The following is a 22,386-nucleotide window of genomic DNA, read 5'->3' as shown; positions in this document are numbered from 1 at the left end:
CTGCTGATACTTCTTGTCTTTGGGAAAATGTGCTTTGTTCCCTCCTTTGGCTGGAGCACATTTAATCTCTGTGTACACAGGCCTTGCTTTTGTCAGTGAACCTGAGGCAGGAATTCTCCTGCATACCTCTCCCTCTGCTCCTATTTAACATTGCAGAAATAATCAAAGTTTGTATCTCAAGGTAACTATCATGGAAAAAGTAGTGTAGATTTAAGGAGTTAATTATCTGTTAGCTCTGCTTTGGGAAATACCCTAGTGATTCAGACTGCAAATCAGGTCAAGAGGAGAACCAGACTTTTGTTTCCAAAGTAGAAGACCTTTCAAGTTTTTTTAATTCACATTGGTTTTGTATGGAATAGTAATACTTAAACAATTCATAGAATTAATATTAAAACATTTTTACCATTACTTCAGTCCAGGTATTGCAAATAGGGATGGCATATTTTCTGAGAGAAATATATAAACAGCCATTTTCAGATTTGCTGGATTTCGCCTGTTATATGAAATGCATTGTAACATTCCTGTTTTTTTTTATTTTGAGGCTTTAAAGCAAACTGTAAAAATCTTTGTAACAGATCCTTCCATGGGGCTTTTTATTTAAACTATTGGGAATACTGTGGAACAGAAATGTAAGATCAGTCACTTGAATGGAAATTAGCATGTATTTTTAAAAGCTTGAGAAAATATAATTTAGACCAACTATCTTCAGCTTAACTGTGCAATTCTTAGGTCACACCTAGTAGTTTTTAGGGAATAATGAATAAACAAGAACTACAGAATTTGATCTATTTACCAATAGTGAGTCTTGAACTTAGAATAATGAGCCCAAATTTCTGAAACAATGAGAAGAGTGATCTACAGCCATAAGTGATGACTGCAGTGCAGAAGGAGAAAACAGAAGTTGCTTTTATGCATAGACACCAATTTATGAATAACATAATTATGCCTAATTTGTTTATTTAAATAAACATGTATTCCAATTTGGGCATGTATATGTAAATTGGACCCAAATGCTTCAAGGAGTTAAGCTTTGTTCACAACTTTAGAGGCTGATTTGCTGTATAGATTAACATTCCAACATGTTTTTCAAATCATGGACATTTTAAAATTCTATGCCAGCATAGAATTCCCAGGGCTCTAGCAGTTTCCTTGTGGTTTCTAATTGGAAAACTCACAGAAAATAGGATTCTTTATCATAAACACAAAGATGCATTTTTTCTTTAAAATGAACTTACAGGGCTTTGGACAATCAGACTTACCTACAGTGAGCTACAAGTGGAATTCTTTCTGAATGTTTCTGTCATCTGCATAAGAATTGTATCTTTGTTAAACATCTGGAAATCCAAAAAGCAAACAGATAAAGCATCTGAAAGAAAAATCTGTCTTCCTTTAGACTGCTTAGGTCTTTATCACAGTCTTCCTTGACAGTTGGCTTGTGTTAGGTAAAGCACCATTTGGAACTAATCTTACAAACAGGGATGGGCACCCCCTACCACTCCTTGCCCTTCAAAAGGTCACCAAGTGTGAGACTGATCATCGAGAGAAAAACAGGAGGAAAAGGCAGAAGCAGCATGACTGTAGTACAGCAGTATACCCAGCGTTATAATTATTACATAAAGGAATTTGAATGGCTTCTTACATTAGTTGTTCAGACTGCCAGTGAAAGATTATCCATTATAATTCCATAGACCAAAGAAATGTGTTGGTTATTTGAACTATAATACACCACACTGTAAGTGAAATTATGGAAACATATTTCAATATGAAATTTTAGAACCTATAATGTGTTTTGATGGACTTCAGCTATGCAGACTGAAATTTTCTAAGCATTATGCTTAGCTTGGGTTCTTCTGAAATGATTAAGGGAAAAAAGTGATTTTGAGATTTCTGAAACTAAAATGAGTTGTTTTTGCCAAAATGTGGTATTTTGCGTATTTAACTTTATTTTGAGAGAATGATATTGTCTTCAAGAATGTGATGTTTGATAAGACATGATTGTGGGTTAATAAGATGCTTTTTGAAATGCATTCTGTGAAAATCTTCTCAGATTTGACCAGTTTATATCTCCTGGAAAATCGCTATTTATGGATGTAGTTGCCATGTTCATTCACAAGTTCTGCAGTATGACAATGAAGTAGCCACAAACAACTTAGTCAGAATGCAGTCCTCCTTGTTTGCCTCATTAAATTACAGCATAAATGAGGGAAATTCAGAAACTAGGATTCTTCAACTTCTTCAACGAACTCTGTTAATTTAGCTCTAGCTTCTCTCATTCTGATGGGAAAAAGCTCACAATCATTTATCAAACATAAGCTGTAGTTGTCCTCTGAGAGGGAAACTGTGAGAATTGCCCCCATCCATTATAATCAGATATTATCTAAAAAACCTATTATGAAATCCCCATTTAAAAAAAACTAAATCTCAATGTAAATTCTGAAAACCGGAAGTCTAAGGACAAAGTACAGAGCATTTATTGAATGGGCATGAACTACTAAATCCCAGGATTTATTAATCCCCTTGCATTTATTTTCAGGACACTGCAAAGAAGTCTTTGCCATGACTTACCTTAGTTTCTCTGCCTTAGCTTCTTTGTTTATAAGATTCTAATAAACTTATTATTTTTTTTTAAATTTATTTTGATTATGGTCTCTCTCTTTCATGCTATTTGGTGGTAGTCTCTCTCTTTATGCTATTATAGCATTAGAAAGGAAACAAACTACCTTTGATTCTCACATTTACCCTGCTAGCATTTTCAGATTGTAGATAAGTAGAAGCAATGGCTTTTAATTTGTGGTGCGTACATACCTGGAGTTTGTAAATTACTTCTACAATATCTTTGAGAGACTATTAATAAACATGAACTTGTCAGTAGGCATAGATATGTTACCGCGTTAGATGTCTGGAAGTTTTGATATAAATTTCTAGACCTCCCCAAGATTTTGGACTATAGTGAATTAATCCCATTCTCAATTACACAAACCAAGTGGGCAGGAACAGGGTCTGACATCTGTTTAAACGGGCTCTTTGTTGTCAGCTTCCATTAGTTGTGCCTCGCCTGCTCTCCAATGGAAGGTTTCTGGTTGTCTGTCTGTGTTATCCAGCTGCCTAACAACCAGGGTCTTGTAGGTGGCCTTCTGATTCATTCACAACGTGACCCACATGTTTCCTCCTGTAGTTTGTCTTTCCAGACATTTCCAGGTAATTCAGTTGCTGAACATCAGTTAAACCTTAACAGAAATTCATCCCGTGTCGTATTTTACTGAGGCTTTTGCTTTCAGTTAGATAGATGTCACTTATTCTGGCAAACATTGTGATTTTTGCTTCCATATGTTGAAATGGACATGTCCTTTGACATTTAAATTAGTTATTGGTCAAATAATCCAATGTGCTTAAGCTGGTGAATGAAGCTTCTGCCTTTCCAATTTTTGACATTATTTACTTCTAGGTATCCCAGTTGTCTGGTGCACTGTATGTGAACTGAATAATCTCTTGTACTCCTTGGCTTTCTAACGTGCTGCTAGTTGTAGAAGATGAAGTATTTCTGCTAAATTAGTTTTTCATAACTATTTATTAACTTCATCTTTTTTTGTCATGATACCTAATTAATCTTTTGCTGTGTGACCAGTAAGCTGTGTCTTGGACAGAGCACAAGACATTTTTTCGTGGCTGTGTTCTTTTAACTTTTAAAACTATATTGTTTATAAATTAAGCTTATTCTCCATCTATGCTTATTTTTAAGAAATTTAAACTAATGCAGCATGGAAGAACTGGGAGAATGTATTCCACTTTGATACTAATAGCATGGCAAAACCGTTCACTTAGTTCTGTATTTGTTTTAACATTGTAGTCTGTATGTTGATATAAAGCCTTGATGATGTTAATTATTTTTATTGGCATATCATAAACCTGTTAGGTATTCCAAAGTGATCACAAATGCTTTCTTAGAATCTGGGAAGCTGATAAACAGTTATTTTTTGTCTTTTCACAATCTTTGCAGTGATTACATAGGATAAAAATCTGGTCAACACGTGATCTTTAAGCTTGAAATCCAATCTGCTGTTCCATTGAAGTGACATCTCTTTACAATACTTAATATGACAGTGCAAAGACTGTATTTCACTGTAAGACAATGTTTTGCCAGTTGTTCAGCGAATTGCTTGGGCATGCTTTCTTAGTAAGTGCAATGTCATTTTTCATTAGTCTGGAAGCTGTTCCTGGTTCCATGTCTGTTGAAAAGTTTGGCAGTTTTTATTGATGTCTCCTAAGCCTTCAAAATTTCCATGTTGAGTTTTTCGGGTTTTTTTTTTTTTTAATTTTCCTGGATTTTAACTCTTATTGCATCTTTGGGAGGGCTAAAGAGATTGTGGGGTTTTTAGGCTTTATTTTTTTTGCAGTGGGAGGTGCTCAATTTTAAATTCTATGTATGTTTTTTCCTTTTCATGGACTTCCTTCTATGCATTTTGCACATTCTTTCGATTGTTGGTCCAGTTGTTCTCTCCCACAGTAAATGGGGTAGGGCAAAACAAAACTGGGCCCACCTTGCCAAGGAGTAATTATTTTACCTTGTAGATATTACAGTTTCATTTACTTAATGTTTAATTCATACTTGTCTATACTTTATGGCTATACACGAAACCTGAACTTTGGCACTGCAAGGCAGTCTAAGGTAAACTTAATTTTCCTTTGCTGAAATGAGTGTCTGGGACACCACTTCTGTGGTTTATAAATGGGATCTGAAACATCTGAGGTTTGAGTTCCTGAAGAATTAAGAATAGCAACTGAACAGATGGTGGCTGGCTAGGGGTATTTTGCTGCTCTGTAGTGAGGTGAATTGTGACAGCTCAGTAAGAGTACGTTCTTGTAGCAATGAGCTTCATTTCACTTACATTTAACAAATTAATAAATGACAAGGAGCAAAATCATATTTACAGAGAAGACTGTGGCAGAACTTCTCTTTTATATTCTCTATCCAAAAGAGCTAATTTAGATTTTATAAGGGAGAGGAGGGCTTTTCTAAGAATACCTGAGTAAAATGAGGGAAGTATTTAAGAAGGAAAAACATATCTCTGTGGCCAGTATCAAAATTAAAGGCAAATTTGTAAAAAGATAAGAAAAGGTTACATGTTCTATCTGTGTATATCAGCTAGATAGTGTTGTGAATTTGAGACTCATGAGACACACCACTGTAGTCACATACTGCAGTCTCCTTAGTGTAATTTGTTCCCCTGTTTTGGTTAATGTAGGTCATCAGGCAATAACAACAAATTTAGCCTATGAGTGCCTGGCTGACTGTAACCCTCTTCCATAACAAACAAAATTGCTGATCTTCCTTTTATTCAAGTGTGAGTAACAGTTCAAAAAGTTGCAAAATCATGTATTCAAAGAGAAGAGTATGATGACGAATGTTCAGAATATGGCTTAAGTCTGCTATAAAAAAATAAGAGTTTCTAACATCGGTTTGTGGACCCTCATTTTGGAAAAACAGTACAAAAGTACATTTTTCCATGTGATTTCAGAGCATCAGTGTAAGACAGTCCCTTTTGGGTTTAGAAGTGAACCTGACAGCATTTTTCCAGGATTGCATCATATGTTTCACTCACACTTTCACATCCTGCATTAAACCACATGCATACACATCAACAAGACAAGATTGTAAAAGGAGTGTAACTGGGGAACTGTTTTCATGATATTTGATAGGAGTAATTGCGGCCACTGCTGTTTCAAAGCAACTGCGGTTATACTATACTATGTCAACAAAAGTCACTTTTACCATATGGAAACCTAATTACTTCAGAATGATCTGTTAGAAGGCACTTTTGAGATAGTGAGGCCATTTATACAAATCAGTAAAAAATATTTGTGCATGAAACTTTTCTTAAATAAAAGTTTTCATGTGTCATGGGTTGAACATTACAGTGATAGTTTTGGAAATATTAAAAAAGTAGACTTCTGTTTAAAAGGTGGTAGGGAAATTTATTAGGTGATAAGAAAATACAAGTATTTCCCTGATTTCTGTATTAAACCTGATTGTGCTATTGTTAAATAGAGAGGAAGGTTTTTTTGCTGTTCTCTTCAGCAAGACCTTAATATTGTGGGAAATGGTATGAAATATAGAATGCTCCATTTTAGTGAGATCATGTAATGCCAGGAATATTTATCTGTGTAGTATTTGTTCCATAAAATGACTTAAGCTTTTTTTTCCTTTTTTTTTCTTCAACAGTGTAGTTTTTTTCCCTTCTGTAGTCCAGGGCATGCTGGTCTCTTCTCCCAGGTTATGGGGGATAGAACAAAGGGAAATGGCACCAAGCTGTGCCAAGGGAGGTTCAGGTTAGAGATAAGGAGGAAGCTCTTTACTGAGAGGGTTGTCAGAAGCTGGAACAGGCTGCCCAGGGAGGTGGTAGAGTCACCATCCCTGGATGTGTTTAAGGAGCGGGTAGATGAGGTACTTAGGGATATGGTTTAGTGGGTAGACAGGAAAGGTTGGACATGATGATCTCGGAGGTCTTTTCCAACCGAGCGATTCTGTGATTCTGTGATTCTTTTTTCATTTGGGCGTTCATCACTTCCGAGTTGCTTAGGACACCAGTTAATAAGACATTTATTTTCTGTCACTATAAAACACCACAAGTTTGATTAGTTAAGTGTGATAGTTCTGTACCTACACTTATTTGCTGTCAGTAGCTGTTACTACAAAAATGCACTTCTAAAAGACACTGTAATCTTCATAATTGTAAAAGAAATGTTGTGAGCTCCATGATTGTCTAAGTTTCACAGTGAAGCTAGGTTGACTGATGTGTTTGAAGGCCTGTCTTAGTTGACAAGGTATAGAAGCAAAATTTCTGGATACTCCATTACATACATGAAGTTTTAGATGGTTTATTTGCTGAGTCTAACTGCATAGATTTCTGACATGTAAACCACCTGTTCTGGATTCCTTTTCTTGAAAGCATTTCTTTCTTCAGTCATTGTGACCTACCTAATTCAGAAGACATGAAGTATTTAGAACCAGATTTATTAATGTGTTGTTAGTACTGGGGAGCAGCAGTGACCTGAGGGAAAACTAGAGTTTTCTGTGTTCCTGTCAGGCATTAAAATGCCTTCCCAACAGCCCCTTACAAGAAGGCCATGTTCTCCTGGCTATCTCCTTGCTTCTGGCTGCTTTTGTACTGCTGAGGGCACCTGTGCCAAGGAGCAGCTCCAGCTTTCCAGGACCAGTGCTGCTGACTTGCTCGTGCCCTCTGGGCTCAGGACCAAGTAGAGCAGATTGACTGTGCCTGCACCGTGCCCAAGTCTCCTTTGATTGCCAGATGCCACCCACCAGCTATACAGCACAATATTTCTTTCTTTTTTCCCTGTGGTTTTTTTTTCCCCTAGTTCAAATTTCCTGAAATAATATGAAGGTTTTAACACAGACTTCCAGTACAGTGCTTAATACCCTTAGCATGACATGAAAGAATATAGGCTGCTTACTGGGGAATGTGGCAGGACAAAGCCATTTAAAGGCACAGAATTGACTGGGCTGGACTTGGAGAACCAAGTGGGTGGAAACAATGATGTTATAAATTCACCTGTATAAATGCCCTTCTGAGCTGTTTCTGTGGTTATAAACAGTTTTTGTCTTGGAGAAGACCTCCTGGTTTTCTGCAAAGGAGAGCCTGAGAGCAAAGTGGGAAAACCCAGAGATGAGAACTGAGGAGTGAATTGGGAGGTGACATGATTTAACACTGCAGGTCTGCTTTTAGACTAAAAGTAGCTGTAGCTTTATCTCCTTTCCATGGTCTCTGAAGTAGCTTATGCACAAGTCTGCAAGTGCCAGGAATACTGGACCTGCCTTCTTGTTATCTTGTTCCTGTCACAGTGCTGCTAATCCATTGTAAGGTCATCCAGGATTTGTTGTTTAAATTGAACATAGTAATTTTAAAATTCCAAAGAATATAATAGTTTTGTCAGTTATAATTTCTTTGGTCTCATGTTGACCTGTTAAGTCAGTTGTTTCACCTTCCATGCATTACTTCAGATACTCTGGTCCAAGTAGAGGTATTATGGGAAAAGAAGTTAATTCTATTTGATTTTAGTGGTGTCAAACCAATTTATAGCTGCTGGTAATTTGGTTTTGTGAGAATATGGTCAAGTATGCTGTATATACAGTGGATGTTTTGTGTAATCAGATTAAGATATATTCATAGCACTCTACTGACTAGTTAGAGCTGATTATAAACTAGCTATGTATTTCTGAAAGGTTTGGTAGCTATGAAATACTAAAAAACACAGACCAGTTGCTGTCAGGACCTGAGGGAATCAAAATACCTTAGTAGTCATGACCAGTCTCACCTGGGGCCCCAACCTGCACTCTCTGCCCATGGCCCAGGAGCTCCTTTGGACTTCAGCCCCACTTCTTGCCTGAGCCATGTTGTGGACAGAGTATCTCCAGCCTTGCTTTCTGCTGTGGCTGGGCTTCATGGCTGGAGCCTCAGCCTCTGTTGTCCACTGTGTTCAGCCTTGTCTTCTGCTGTTTCTGACTTGTCTTCCCAGACAGACACTAAACCAGACTTGTTGCCTCATCTTGTCACAGGACAGTTGTCTAAAGCTGTTATGTCACCAGTATTGCCTTACTCGGGTGCTGTGGGACTGCACCATTGCCAGTGAGGGCTGTCACTGCCTGTGCCACGGTGCTGAGGTCACCCTTGGCTCCTGGGCTATGTTCCCTCATGGGACAGCCCAACTCTTGCTGCTTTCTGCCTGTTAGGAAGGAATATTGAAAGCATCCCTGCATCATCACTTCATGCTGCAGTTAGCTAGTCAAACATCCCTGCCCACACTGGAGGAAGAAAGGTCAGATTAGACCTCTGTGGTGGAAATTATTTTGAAGAAGGAACTTCTTTTAAGATTTTTGTCATATTTTGTGTAAAATTTTAGTAGAAAATAAAAAGCCTTGTTTTGGCAGCTTGTCTCTGAATGCAGACTGGACTCGTTGACCTTCCTCCAGCAGGCTGCCAGAGAATTTTGTGTGATTTCTTTTAACAGAAGTGGATGCTCTTTTTATACTATTAGACTTAGCCAATTAAAATCTCCTGAGAAAGGATGTAGGCTGTGCAGAAACGGACAAATACTGCATTACTTCTTCCTAAAGGCTGTAAGTCACAAGGGGAAATTCAAGGTGTGAAACAGTCTGTAGATGAGATGAGATTCTCTAATGAGAATTTGCCTCAGGGTACAGATACTCTTTGTTTCTTTGAAGAAATTAGTGTGATATGAAAAGGGTGCTAGTCTAGAAATGCATCCAGTGTTCAGAACATTTTTTTTCTAAAAAAAAAAAGGAGGGAAAAATAAAGCAAAGAAAAAAAGCCATAGTCTGTGAAGAACTTAGCACTTTTTTTTCTTTTCATCTTTCTTTTTTTTCTTCTTTTCTTTCCCCAGAAGAATGGAGAGAGATTTGAAATAATGGTTAAAAACTTCCTTGTGCTCTGATCTGTAAAGTTATTCCATATCTAAAGCCCCTTGGAAGAAGTCAGGTTTCAGGTTTTTTATTTATCCTGGATTTAGTGAGTAGCTGTCTTTACTTCCGTATTCTCTTCCTCCTTCCCCTCCCATGTTCCAGGATGGTCCAGAGGTGACATTGTTTCTGTGACACAAGGCTTGCTTGGATTTTTCTTTAAAATCAGTGTTTTCTGATAATACAATATAGAAAGGTATTAATATCTCCTTGTAAATATTTTGAAACATAAGCATAATTTTTGCAGAACAAGGAAATAAATGTAAAAAAGTGCAGTTGGAATAAGTATAATGGGGGAATGAGAGCTAGATAGTGATCTTGAGGAATAGGTCTAAAAACTTACAAGGTATGTGTATATGTCTAAGGAAATTTGTAAGCTCCCGTTGACATATTGATAAAGTAGAGTGGTGTTTATCCCTGTAGCCGTTTTATTTGCAGTTTATTTTATCAGGTATATAGAAGTGAGTAGTTCTGTGTATGTGTGTGTATTTTGCAGTTACATTGATGCAAACATATCTCTAACATAAAATCAAGTATCATCTCTTTCTAACCTGTCTTTAAATACAGAATTAGTATGCTACTAGCAGCTGTTGTAAGGGAAAGCCTACTCTGGTGTCTTCCACCTGCCCCCACTACCCCACGCACACATTTCCAAGAATTATTTTGTATTGTTAATAATGGAATTTTGAACGTAGATGTTGGAACTCATAGGGACAGCACTTTCAGTTTTCTACCTCTTAGCTCACTTGCCATTGGGTAACTACTGACTCCAGAACACAAGCAAATATTTCATAAATCAGCATAATAGAAAAGCAGCGCATTCAGATCGACATAGGGACTGAAATCCTCCATGGTTTGGAGACTTCTAAAGTTATGTAATAACAGTGTTTCATTCTTTCTTCATTTCGGTTCCTTTGAGGAACAGAAGCATTAAATGAGAACTAAATGCTAAGGTATTTTTTTGTATGTGTTTTGGTAAATGTACCAGTACAAGCAAAAAGCTGGCTGTGGTAATTACGCTGGTTGGTTTGGTTATTGATATGCTATGTCAGTCGCATCTCCTCTGATATCGAAGTCCTGAAAATGGAACTATCTGGTACAATGATAGCCTGGCTCTGTGTTAGACCTCAATCTTGTAGGTACTAGATTATATTTCTGCACTGGGGATAGGGGGCTTCTTTATGTTTTTAAATGGGAGATGGTGGTGTTTCTGAATTATTAATGCTCTTTAGTCATCAAGACCTATTGCTTTACACTATGATTCTCTTCTAACATAGATCTGAAACTAATTCACCCTTAAGTTTTGAAAAATTCAGTCCTAGTTTAAAGTCTGTCTTTATAATTTTTTTCTTTCGTTTTCTTTTCTTTTTAATACTGCTAAAAATTGCTAGTAGTGATTCAGCTCTAAACTTCACATTGCATAGCTGATCATGATGCTTTTGAAAAGATTTTGTGGTTGACAGCGTCGTGCTATTAAACTCACTTCTCATTCTTCTTTCTTTGGAATTCTTTAATGGACAAGGAGATTTGTTGATGTCTGTGGCATCTATGCAAGATTTTCATATTGATTTCAGAATACTTAAGAACTATGCTCGCAGGTATCATTTTATCTAAATAGAGAACTTCTGTTTTTCAGACCTTACCAGTACGGAAGATTCCGTGCAAAGCCAATGCTCCTTCAGGGTCTTTTTTTGCACGGGACAACACGGCAAATTTCTTATCCTGGTGCAGAGATGTAGGAGTGGATGATACCTGCCTGTTTGAGTCAGAAGGTTTGGGTATGTATTTGTTTATATAGAAGTTAGTAATTTTAAATAATTGTTGTGTTTTGCCTTGAAAGACAGAATAGCTCTCTTAATAGATCCTGACTCCAAATCTGACTCGTGTCCAACTGTGTTAATTCTGCCCCTTATCTGAAGCATGAACAAATAAAGTACACGTCACTTAAAATTCATTTAAGTCTGTTTTAAGAGGAGCTTAAATGAGACAAAAAACTTGCTATGATTTCTTGCACAGATGATTTTTCACCCTACACACGCTTTTTTGGTCACAGAATGCTGTTCCTTAGTTCAGTATGTAAGATGGTGCTTTTCTGTTTCAGGAGAGTAGGATACAAGTGCATGCTCATTTTTGGCTGCAAATATTTAGCTATTCATGCAGAATAGCTCTGGAGACAAGAAAATATGAAATTTTTCTCTGCATCCTGTACTGCATAGGTTTTTTCCGGCTGATTCACTAGTACTTCAGGGTGTTCCATTGAAAGAATAGTACTGCTTAGGAAATCACTGTTCTGATGTATTCTTCATTATTTTAACTTTTCTTTCTTCAAAGTAAAACTTGGGAATCTTACCTTGAGAGTTTGTTTCAGCCAAATATCATGAAATTAAGAGAATCAAATGCCTGTCTGTTATCTGAACTCAGACAAAAGTGTGAAGCAGTTGTGATGACAGACAGCTCAGTTTCTATGGAAGACAAATGATTGTACTGTACTGAATCAAGAGGCTTCTTTGTTTTGTTGCTCAAAAGGTCTTTGACTGCCCTGTTGAAGTTCCTATCTCTGTTGACACTGATCTATTCCCTTTCTTTTACAGTCTTGCTCCTCTAGCATAACTACTTCTGAAGCAATTTTTTTGTTTGTCTGTTCTTTTATCCTGTGAGATTTTAAAATTGAATTAATTTATTTTATATTCCCAGGAGAAAATGCTTGACAGAGAAGAAAGTAGTATCACAAAGGTGACAAATAGTAAGGAGGTTATATGTATTATCTGTCTTGTTAATTGAATCCTCAACACGTAATTTTTATTGGACATGGTAAATCATGTGGAAGATGAACAATAATTGTATTTCCAAAGACTTGAAATGATGGAGAAGTTAGACATTGCCTAGGACAATGAAACTTGCAAACACAAGAAGGAAAGAGACACAGACCTCCAATGTCTGAGATAAACAGAAGAACCTGTGGTTAATCCAACACTTAAATGAATTTAGACTTTGTACTGCTATGGTAAACTCAGCAGATTACCATTATTCCAATAATAGGTTAACTGTGTAAGTGTATTTATAAGGAATTTTCTCATGCATTGTTAAAAAACCGGATCTTGTTTAGAAATGGAATTGGCATAGTTGAAATACCGACATTCCCTGGCTAAGTTAATTTTTACACATATGCAGTCCTTTGCCTGCCACAGTATAACACTGAGTGCAAACACACCTGGAAAATTGATGTCCAAGATGATTTCTTCTCTCGGAAAAGTGGAGTAAAATATGCCCAGATACACAGCGCACTAACTAGATATGGCTGTACTTGATTTGTTTGATTAGTGACTGATTTTTCTTCACTGATTGAAAACTAGGTTCTGTTGTTCTCAGTCTCTAAGTGTTACTTTTTGTAGAATGTGCAGGTTGAAAAGACTTCTGGTGCTGGATATAGGATTAGGACTCGACAATATTTTGACTGTTCTTCTGAACTTGAGAGGAGGATAGTGACTGTGCCATTTCTAAAAATCCCGTACAGATCAAAGCTACTATTTTCCCTTGTGTTGAGCTAGAACTTTTAGAAGTTTTGATTTCATTTGAGTTTTTTTCTAATGCATTAGAAATAACGATGAATCATAACACTTGCCAATCTAAAGCTTTTATGTTCCTCTCTCTTCCACAAATCACTTCTCCACTTCACAGGAAATAAAAATTCAGCAAAAGTAAGTAATATCAAAAGGTTCTATTCAAAGTGGTGAGAAACGTGTGTGAATGACATCTAAGCGTTCACACTGTCTCATGGAAGTCTGCTGTATTTTTTATAATAAATGTGGTGAAATGATGGTTACAGAGGTAACTGAGTTTTGTGTTTTCTTGTGATTTTTTTTTTCCCCCATGCCTAATAAACTGTATTGATGTGTAAATTGCTAGTGATAAAGCAACTATTTTCTCTCTGTATTGATTTGATTTTTGTCCTCCTTTTTTACTGTGTTCTGCCTGCCTTATTGTATGCAAATACTTCATTATTTAATGATATGTACATAGTGATATTTTCTTCATGCCATTGCATCACATAAAACATTCCTGAGGCCTTTTTCTGGAAAATTTATATTCTAAAATTATAAGGGTAATTTTTAGGGTTTATTGCAGTGAAACATTTGATGGATTTATGACACTACCTATGAAAAAAAAATCCTGAGTCTATTTGGAGATCAGTAAAGTTAGATATATACTAGCTTAGAATTATTAATTAATATTACCTCTAGTTACTTAAAAATATGTTCTCATACATTTCTAAAGTCTTCGAAATCATGCAAGTATAAATGCATACCACTGCATCCAACAGTCCTACTTTTTTAGCACTCAGATTGAAGTCATTCGAAGGTATTCTCCTTGAGCTGGAACTGTGTCAAACAGACAGTACAGCAGATAGGTGCAGTCCATGCCTGCGGAACTTGCAGGCGAGTGATGTTACTGGGAATCTTGAGTGTTCCTAGAGGCTTGGTTCTGTGAAATGTTAACATTCTAGAGCTGATCCAGATGAACAGGTGAGTAGACTTACTTACGTCACTTTGTCCTTGTCCATCAGTTGTTTAGTAATTTATTTAATTACTTAAAGTTAAGCATGGGTTCAAATGCTTTCTTGGATTTGGGCTTTCCAGCTGAGCTATAAAAGGAAGCAAGATCAAAGTCCTTCTTCAAAGTAAATAGAAGGAGAAAAAAGTGGTGTTTGTTATGGTGGTAGTTATGATTATGCTTTCTAATCAGTAGAGTTATTTCAAAGATCCTTGAAAGACATCAGTACAGAGCTAAAAAGTTTGAAAACAATTCACTTGTGCTACTAAATTGTGGTTAGTAGTCTAGAATATGATATATTTTGTCTTGCTTATAAGGTTTTAACATAATTTAGAATACAAACAGATTGGAAATACTGTTTTCTATAAAGATTTATAATACAGCCAGAGCTGACTGGCAGCAATCAATATCCTGCCCTTTGGACTTGACTTAATGCAAAGACTTGGCAGGAAAGTCTCAGAGTTAATGCTTTTGCAAAGAAAAGGTGTATGGTGTATCTGTAGTATGAACTGCAGAAAAAAAACCATTAAGATCTGTAACAAATATAGCAAAATAGTATGTAAGGATAATCTTGAGTGCTGCAAAACAGAGGGAGACTCCGCATGTTACCTGCATTCATTGACCAATTTAGCATACTTTTCATAATAGTTATTTTTATAGTTAGTATATTTAAAGAAGAAAGAAGTAGCTTTGTTGATAATAAAAACTATGATCCAAAGTAAAAACTTTCATCATCAAGGCAGATCTTGAGATACACTCTGTTTGATTGGAGCTCTTAGATGTATCAGAGATAAAAATTTGTCCCTTATCTAGGGCTCAGAACACGATGCACGAACTCTTTGTGGTCGAAGAAAAGTAATGCTGTCTACAAATCCTCTGTTCCCATGATATGTATGTTTTATAAGTTCCCCTTTGTAGATTTTAGGGCAGCAGATCCACACAGCTATGGTAATTCAATTTATGGAAGCATTCTAGGTGGAGATATTTGTAATTATGGTGCTCAAGCCTGAAGAGTGTAATACTCGATGAAAACTCTTCTCGCCCAAGTAGTAAGAATGGTAAGATTTTCCATGATTGCTTCAGATTGCTTAAAGCATAAGTTATGAACTCTTTGTCGGTAACGTAGTGTTGTTGGATGATTATAGGATTTGGAACCAACGAATATTCTGCATCTCTTCTCTGATAGAGTCTACCCGGCAAGAAAATGGTTTGCCACCAAGTGTGCCAGCATGCTAATGTGTGTCGTTTGTTTTGGAAGTTGGATCATGCTGTTGTATTAATGTTTTGTGCTTGTATATTCTGTAACTGTGAGTGTCTATACACAGTATGTGACATGGACTTCTTTTGATGCAGCTTACTGATTAGAGTTTAATGGACAGGTTCCCTAAACAAAAGCATCTAGTGTTTTAGTGGAAATAACAGGCTTAAACACAGACACCTCTAATTCCTATTCTAATGTAGTCGTTGTTGAGTTTTTTTTAAAAAAAACACTCAAGTGTTGATTGCTTTAAAATTTTTTAGGTATGGGGCAAATTATTTTTTTTTTAATTACTACTCTAGTTTATCTAATTTCATATTACAAACCAGAAGTATTTTAACCATTCTTTCACAGTGGCACATTTACAGCTTGTAACAGCATGTTAAATTTTACGTGTAGTTGCATCAGAATAAGGCTTTGTCCTGTCTTTCACATTTTACTAAACAACTCATAATATCGTTGAATATGTCTCGTTTTGAGGACTATAGAAGCATCCTGAACACTGTTTTATTACTATTGAATTAGCATCTTAAATTAATGAATTGTAGTAAATTATTAGTGTGTGGATGATCTCTATAATCATTCTAGATTAATTCTTTATTTTCCATAGATATATTGTATTTGAAACCTTGATTGTTTTGAGACTTCCATAAGTGATAGTGCTGAAATGGGGCCAGAGGACTACAACTCCCTGATTTAAGTGTCTCATAGTATAACTCTTTGACACAGAAGCAAGGTTATTTTTAGAATAAGTTGAACAGAGTAAGTGATGTCAAAACAACCTTAAAAAAGAAAGACTACTGTAGAATCAGAAGAAAAACTATTAAAGGAGAAAGTGAAAGACAATAGGAAGAAGGATCAAAGGATCTATCTTTTGAAAAACCTTCCTTAAACATGTGAGAGTTTTGATGGCAACTGGAAGCCTATGATAATAAGCACTAAGCCCCTTCAGAGAATCTCTTAACTTCTGCCGTAGAAGCAGAAATCACATTCACTTTTTCGATTAAGCTATGCCGAAGAAAATGTATGCCTAAAAAGAAAAACTGACTCCACTCCATTTATAAAAATGTTAGGAGCCGAGGCTTGAAGCTTGGCAAGGAGGTGTCAGAAGTTTGTTTGTGTATGGTGGTTAGGCATTCTACTAAATTTTTAAAAAGTTGCAAACAAGCCAAAAAAACCTTTGCACTTCTTACTATGAGCACTCTGGGTTTAAAGATGGTAAGCAGACACGTGGTCTCCATGTGCAAGGTGTGTTCTGTCTTCTCACAGCCCCAGGGGCTGATCAGCAGTGAAAGCAGAGGCTGTTACTCCTCTGCTCTCTCTGCTTCTCCTGGTAGCATCGGGGCACTGGGAAGGGGAGTGGTGAAGGATGCAGAAATATGATGAACAGTAGGTAGGAAAGAAATTAAATACCAGGAAGAACTGGGGTGAGTGGTGAGGAAAGGAAGACCTATAAAAAGAGAAATGGGCAGCAACATGACAGAAGCAGTGTGGAGAAAGAGAAGTTATAAGCGAGAGAGGAGCATGGATAAAAGCTTGCTAGGAGCTGTAAAGGAGGTATTGTTGAAAAAGAGTGACTGGAACTAACTTGAAAAGAGATGAGAGGATAGGAAAGCAGATAGGAAGATTTGAAATTAATGAGATGGAAAGCAAAAGGGTCTGTAACTCTCAGGACACCTAAAATAAGTTGGACTTACATGCACTGTTTCTAAATCTTCACATTTCTTGTCAAGCAAATACCATCAGTGAGATTCTCTGGCAAGGTGAATGTTTCCATTCAGCTTATGCAGTAGATCTGTGTTGTGCATGTGTCTTCTGCATTTACAAATTGCTACTTATAATCACCTATTAAATTGATTCACCTTGCTAATTTTTGATAAGGTAGAACTGGGGAATGATTCTGCAGGAATATTGTTTTCTTCCATATATGAAAGTGTGAAAAATTACAGGAAACTGCATGCAAAAATTGTATCAATGCTGCAAAGTGGAGTACTTGGACTACAATTAAGACTGACTGTACTGCATTAGTTAAACTATTTAATTGTTATGATACACCTGTAAAATTTTCATATGTTCATGGGCTGTTTTTTTTCCCAAAAAGAGCTGTGTTCTCTTTAGAATGGACCTTGCTCTGCCAACATCCCCTGGTATGCTATGGTTCATGAAGTGAAGGAAGCTCTTATTGGAATGTTATTTTATCCTCACATGCCTCATTTGTTGCAAAAATCTGAAGATCTTTAGAGAATGATGCAAGATGCTGAAGGATAGTATTTTGATGATGTTACTGAATGGCATCAGAAGTGACTATGGTTCTATCACATAGCTCCCACATGCAGCAGGATGATTCATATTAGTCTTTGTAATGGGATCACTAGTTGTGCTAGCTTTGCTTTCTTACAAAATGTAGCATTAGGAAGCTCAAAAGTACCCTGGAGATTAGGCAGAATTTAAAAACAGCACCTATATAATTGTGCTTTTTAGTATCTTATACATGGAATTAAGTATCTTATACATGTGTAAGATGAGGATAAAATATTATTTACCTCATAGAAATGTTAGATAAGGCTTTGTTTTTGCTTTTTCTTTGAATTCTTCACATCATACAGTAGCACTGTTGTGGAAGTGAATTGCACTGTGTTGAGTGTAGAATTTAGACAGTGTGCAGTGAATTGCGTGTGTGGCCGTAGATAGAATGAAGATGGCTTTCAAGAATAATTTTTCAGCTTCCAGTATTTACCGTGTCAATCTGCATATAAATTACTACAGTTACAGAAAATGTGTTGCTTAGCAAATGTCTGTTTGCCCAGTAGTTTATCTGGGATTAAGCAACTGGTCAGGTAAAAAAGCTGAGATGGTGCCTATCACTGAAATGCAACTATTAATATGAATTATAATAAGTATTTCAGAAACTGGTAGATGTAGTTCCCACAGGATACAACAGAATACCATGGGTACAGATGTTACATTTCAACCTAAACTTGTAACCAGTCACTTCAGAATGAACTGCCTGTGATCCTCAAATGATACTAGTTATATATAATATATATATGTAAAATTACGTTTATAAAACTGTATGTATATGTAATTTAGTAAGCTATGAACAGCAGTACAGTGAGAATTCAAATGTGAATTGTGAGAACTTCTACAGACTTTCCTTTTTTAGTGCCATATTTACTTTAAATAATAAGTGATTTTGTTGCTGTGCAATGCCTCTGAAATAGTTTTTCGCCATCTCTTCTATTGAATGTCTTGAAGCGCTTAAAAAATGTCAATTAGCTTCTGTAAGTAAATCTAAGAAAGCAAGTGTAAGAAATGTTTCTCTTTCTACTCTTGAGATGGAAAAAAGTGTAAAGGTAGCTTTTTTCCAAAACACAGTTATTGTGGAATAGCACTAGACAAAAAGTCTCTCAAAATAAGTACTCAGAAATCAAGATGTTCAAAATAACATTTGTTTGTCTCTAAAGTTCCTGAATACATATGCTGGTATAGTCCTCAGGAATGCTAACTTTTTCTTGTTAGAAGTGCTGTGTTACTGTCGTCTTATCAGGTGACAGATGTTTGTTTTTGCGGCTGGTTATTGCCTGCACAGCTCTTTATCCTCTAACAATGATTTCACTGTGTCACATTGTTTGGTGTGAAATGCATGAAATTTGTCTAGATTATGTTGAGTCAGATTTGCTAAAGGAATTGGAATTTTGTTTGGGTAGAAGAGCTTTAAGCATTGACAGAAAAACATTTTACCTTTCTTAATCAAATCCTCTTCCAATTCTATTTATGGATCTTTTTGTACGTAATATTACTTGAGCCTCTGTTTTCCTCCTCCCTTCCAAAAGACAATCAGATGTGTATGTGTGAATTGCAATTAAGAAATACTGAACCTGCCTTGACTATTCCAAAATTGATTTATTCCATTTATATTTAGGTTAATGCCTTATTTCTAAAAATAAAAGGTTATTCTGGGACAGTCCCAACTGGTTTACAATCAAAGCAGCAGAATACATTTCTAGAGTCATGAATGTAACACTTTAAAAAAACCTGATTACTAGTGAAGGTAAACATATCATAAAATTACTGTTTTGTGGCAATGAAGAATATTGAGCTGAAAGTCCAAGTCTGTAGCTTTTACATTCTTAATAGCAGATGACTGACGGATAAAAGTAATTCTTCTACCACAGTACCATTTTAGTTTTCATAGTCTGCAGTTTCACTTATGGAAATATGTTTGGATGAGATTACAGGGGAAGAATGCATACATCTCAAAGTGCTACATATACATTAGTAAAAGATATTGGGATGAGCATTCAACTCACGCAATTTATCATACATTTATTCAGGTCAGTAGAGCTGAAAGTTTCAGTTTCAGAAGCTGAAGATCTGCCCTAGAGCCTTATTTATTTAGAGATGTTTAAGTCTGGATTCCTTTTCTGGGTCTCATACATATGGTATAGGACAAAGTAATGACTTTCAGAGCTTTAACTAGACATTGAAATATCTTTTTCAGGTATGGTATTTTTTTCTTCATGCATTTGAGTTAGGTGAGTGTTTAGATAACCAAAATGTTTATACAGCAGATGTCTTGACCTTAACTCAAAAGCAAATTAATTTTGTTGCTGTTTCTTTTTCTCCAATTTATATAAATATTCACACAATTCTTTTTTTGTGTCAGTTCAATCTGAATGATAAGATAATAGTCTTTTGACTATTGTGGAAACTTATAAAACTTGAATTTTATCTACAACAAGATGGTTTTACTACAATAGGTATTTCTGAAGAGAGGATGATGATGTACTCATAATTCCATTTTTTGTTCTTTATTTTTTCTTTCTTCTTTTTGGACTTTTGGGGATTTGATTACGCAAACAGCCACAGGTCTTTCCTCATTTACTGATTATGGATTTTGCTTATATATTTTGCTGAACTTCTCTACAAAACATTACCTATCTCTATTGTGGGGGGGGGAAAGAATTATCTTAGATTGTGCTGGTATTTCTTAATGAGGAGTTCATGCCGTGCTAGAGCTGCTTCTGAAGCTTAAAAACTACAGGTCTTGTGTGAAATCAAGGCATGAAAACTTGCATATATGTGTGTATATATACAGAAGAAAAAAAATTTATTTGTTTGGGTTTTTTCCATAATGAATTGAATTCCCAAAGTACTCTAGTTTCATACTTGCTTTAAGAGTAGATATATAAAAAAATCAGTACAAAATTTATAATGAGATATATCTTTGTTAGTGCAGTTTTGTTATTCTTGTGATTTAAATAGGCTAAGAAAAATAGTGATCTAAAGGATAGGAATTTTCTTAGTTTGTAGAAAGAAAACTATCACTTTAATGTTATTAATTTATTTTTGACATTGTGCTTATTTTAGTGTCTTGTCAGTTTTCTTGATGATTTTTAAATAGCCCAAATAATTACTTAGTGATTTAGACTTAGAATGGTATTTTTAATAGAAGTAGAAGATAATTAAATGGGAACTTCCTAAATCATCTGCACTCTGAGAACCACTCCTCAGTCCCATCCTTTTTATTCCAGTAAAACTCCACTGCAAGCCAAATAAAACCACATTTTATCTGAGTCAAGAATTACAGATGTTGACGATTAGGTTCCATTCATCACTACGATCTTTAAAATAGCTTTTATTTATAAATGTCTTCCATCTTCATTTTGCTTTTACAGTTCTCCACAAGCAGCCAAGAGAAGTGTGCCTTTGTTTGCTGGAACTTGGAAGGATTGCAGCAAGGTAGGTGCAAATATTTAAAGAATGAGAAAACATTCACATTCTTGACAGCAGTGGCTATTGAGAGGCTGACTAAATCAGCACATCTCAAGCTAACTTTTTATGCTCATTAGTTTCAAGGAGAATGTTTGTCTTAATGTCACTCAAGAATATCTTGTGGGCAATTGTTAACAAATGTTATGAAATCTCTGTACCATCTCCTCTATTAAGGCAGTTTTTGGCTATCCTTGGAAAGAGTTGAGAATTTTTTCCTAGATAAAACTTTGAGCTTTTTTTCCTTCTAACAATCAGATATCTCTATAAAGAACTGAGATTTCATTAACTGTAATAATAATAAATTGGTCTTCAGATGACCTAAACCTGACCTAAGCAACACTGACTCTTATCTTATTTATTTAAATAAACTTAATGCTGATTTTCACCAACAGACGCAAGACAAGAATTGAGTTAACAGTCTGTGTTCTCTCTGTCAGATTAGTCTAGCTAGCCTGGACCCTCAGTACATTGTAACATCATCTGTGATGTCAAGACAACAGTGACTTTTGCTAGATAATAAAAATGACAGTAATTAGAATGCCATTTTTCCCTTTTTTGCTGATGTGTATTTAACCAGCATAATGTATAAGATTTGCTATGAAATATATGAGCAGCAGTGCTACTGCCCAGTCTTGCATGTAAGTTGCAGTTGCATTCATCCATGTCTGTCAAACTGGAGTGTCTTGCTATTCAAATAGTTTAATTAATTTCAGGAGAATTCATTGTAATTACAGTCCAATGCAAAGGAGACCCCTGTTTATTTCTAGCTTAAGAACCAGTATTTTCATGTTAAAATTGCGTAATGGATATTTGTATTTTGTGAAAGTAACTCACCTGGGGGAAGCTACTTAACTAAACTTGTCTCTTGGTCAAGTTTCAGAAAAGCCCTTGTCATCAAGCATAAGGATAGTGTGGGTCAGAAAAAGATTTCCAATTTGCAGGAATTTTCTTCTCTCTCTAAAACTTGAATTCAGTCCAACATGGCCAAGAAAAATTTTTAAATTTAATTTTCCTGAACAAGAATGTCTTCTGATCTGCAAGTGCTCAATGAAATTGTTTTTAATGAATCTTAATTTACCTGAGCAAACAAACTGCTTTCAAGAGAGACTGAATGAACATTTTCTCTTCCTTTTCTGTTTTAGAAGCTGAAAGATATGTTCAAAGTAGCTTATTTATCACAAGGAGCTAGCTCTCAGAACACTGTGCCCAGCTAGATTACTGTTAGTCTTCAGGGTCTGTAACTCCCATAAGTCAACCTTGATCTTTCATCTTCATTAAATAGACTTGGGATTGAGGTGCAAGTGAGCAG

The 22,386-nt window shown here is 35.8% G+C and overlaps 1 protein-coding gene across 1 annotated transcript in view; it reads left to right on the top strand.

The window, feature by feature from the left end:
- GAS2 (growth arrest-specific 2) overlaps nucleotides 1-22,386 on the top strand; it is a 78,830-nt gene that overhangs the window by 16,202 nt on the left and 40,242 nt on the right. Inside the window, exons 3-4 of the mRNA XM_010179567.1 lie at nucleotides 11,130-11,271; nucleotides 20,981-21,044. Coding sequence (XP_010177869.1) covers nucleotides 11,130-11,271; nucleotides 20,981-21,044 — 206 coding nt within the window. The remainder of the gene's footprint in view (nucleotides 1-11,129; nucleotides 11,272-20,980; nucleotides 21,045-22,386) is intronic.

Source organism: Mesitornis unicolor, unplaced genomic scaffold, assembly GCF_000695765.1.
Source record: "Mesitornis unicolor isolate BGI_N332 unplaced genomic scaffold, ASM69576v1 scaffold17722, whole genome shotgun sequence".
Classification (NCBI taxonomy): Eukaryota; Metazoa; Chordata; class Aves; order Mesitornithiformes; family Mesitornithidae; genus Mesitornis; species Mesitornis unicolor.
The sequence above is the reverse complement of the archived record's forward strand: the minus strand, read 5'-3'. Positions and strand labels throughout refer to the sequence as shown.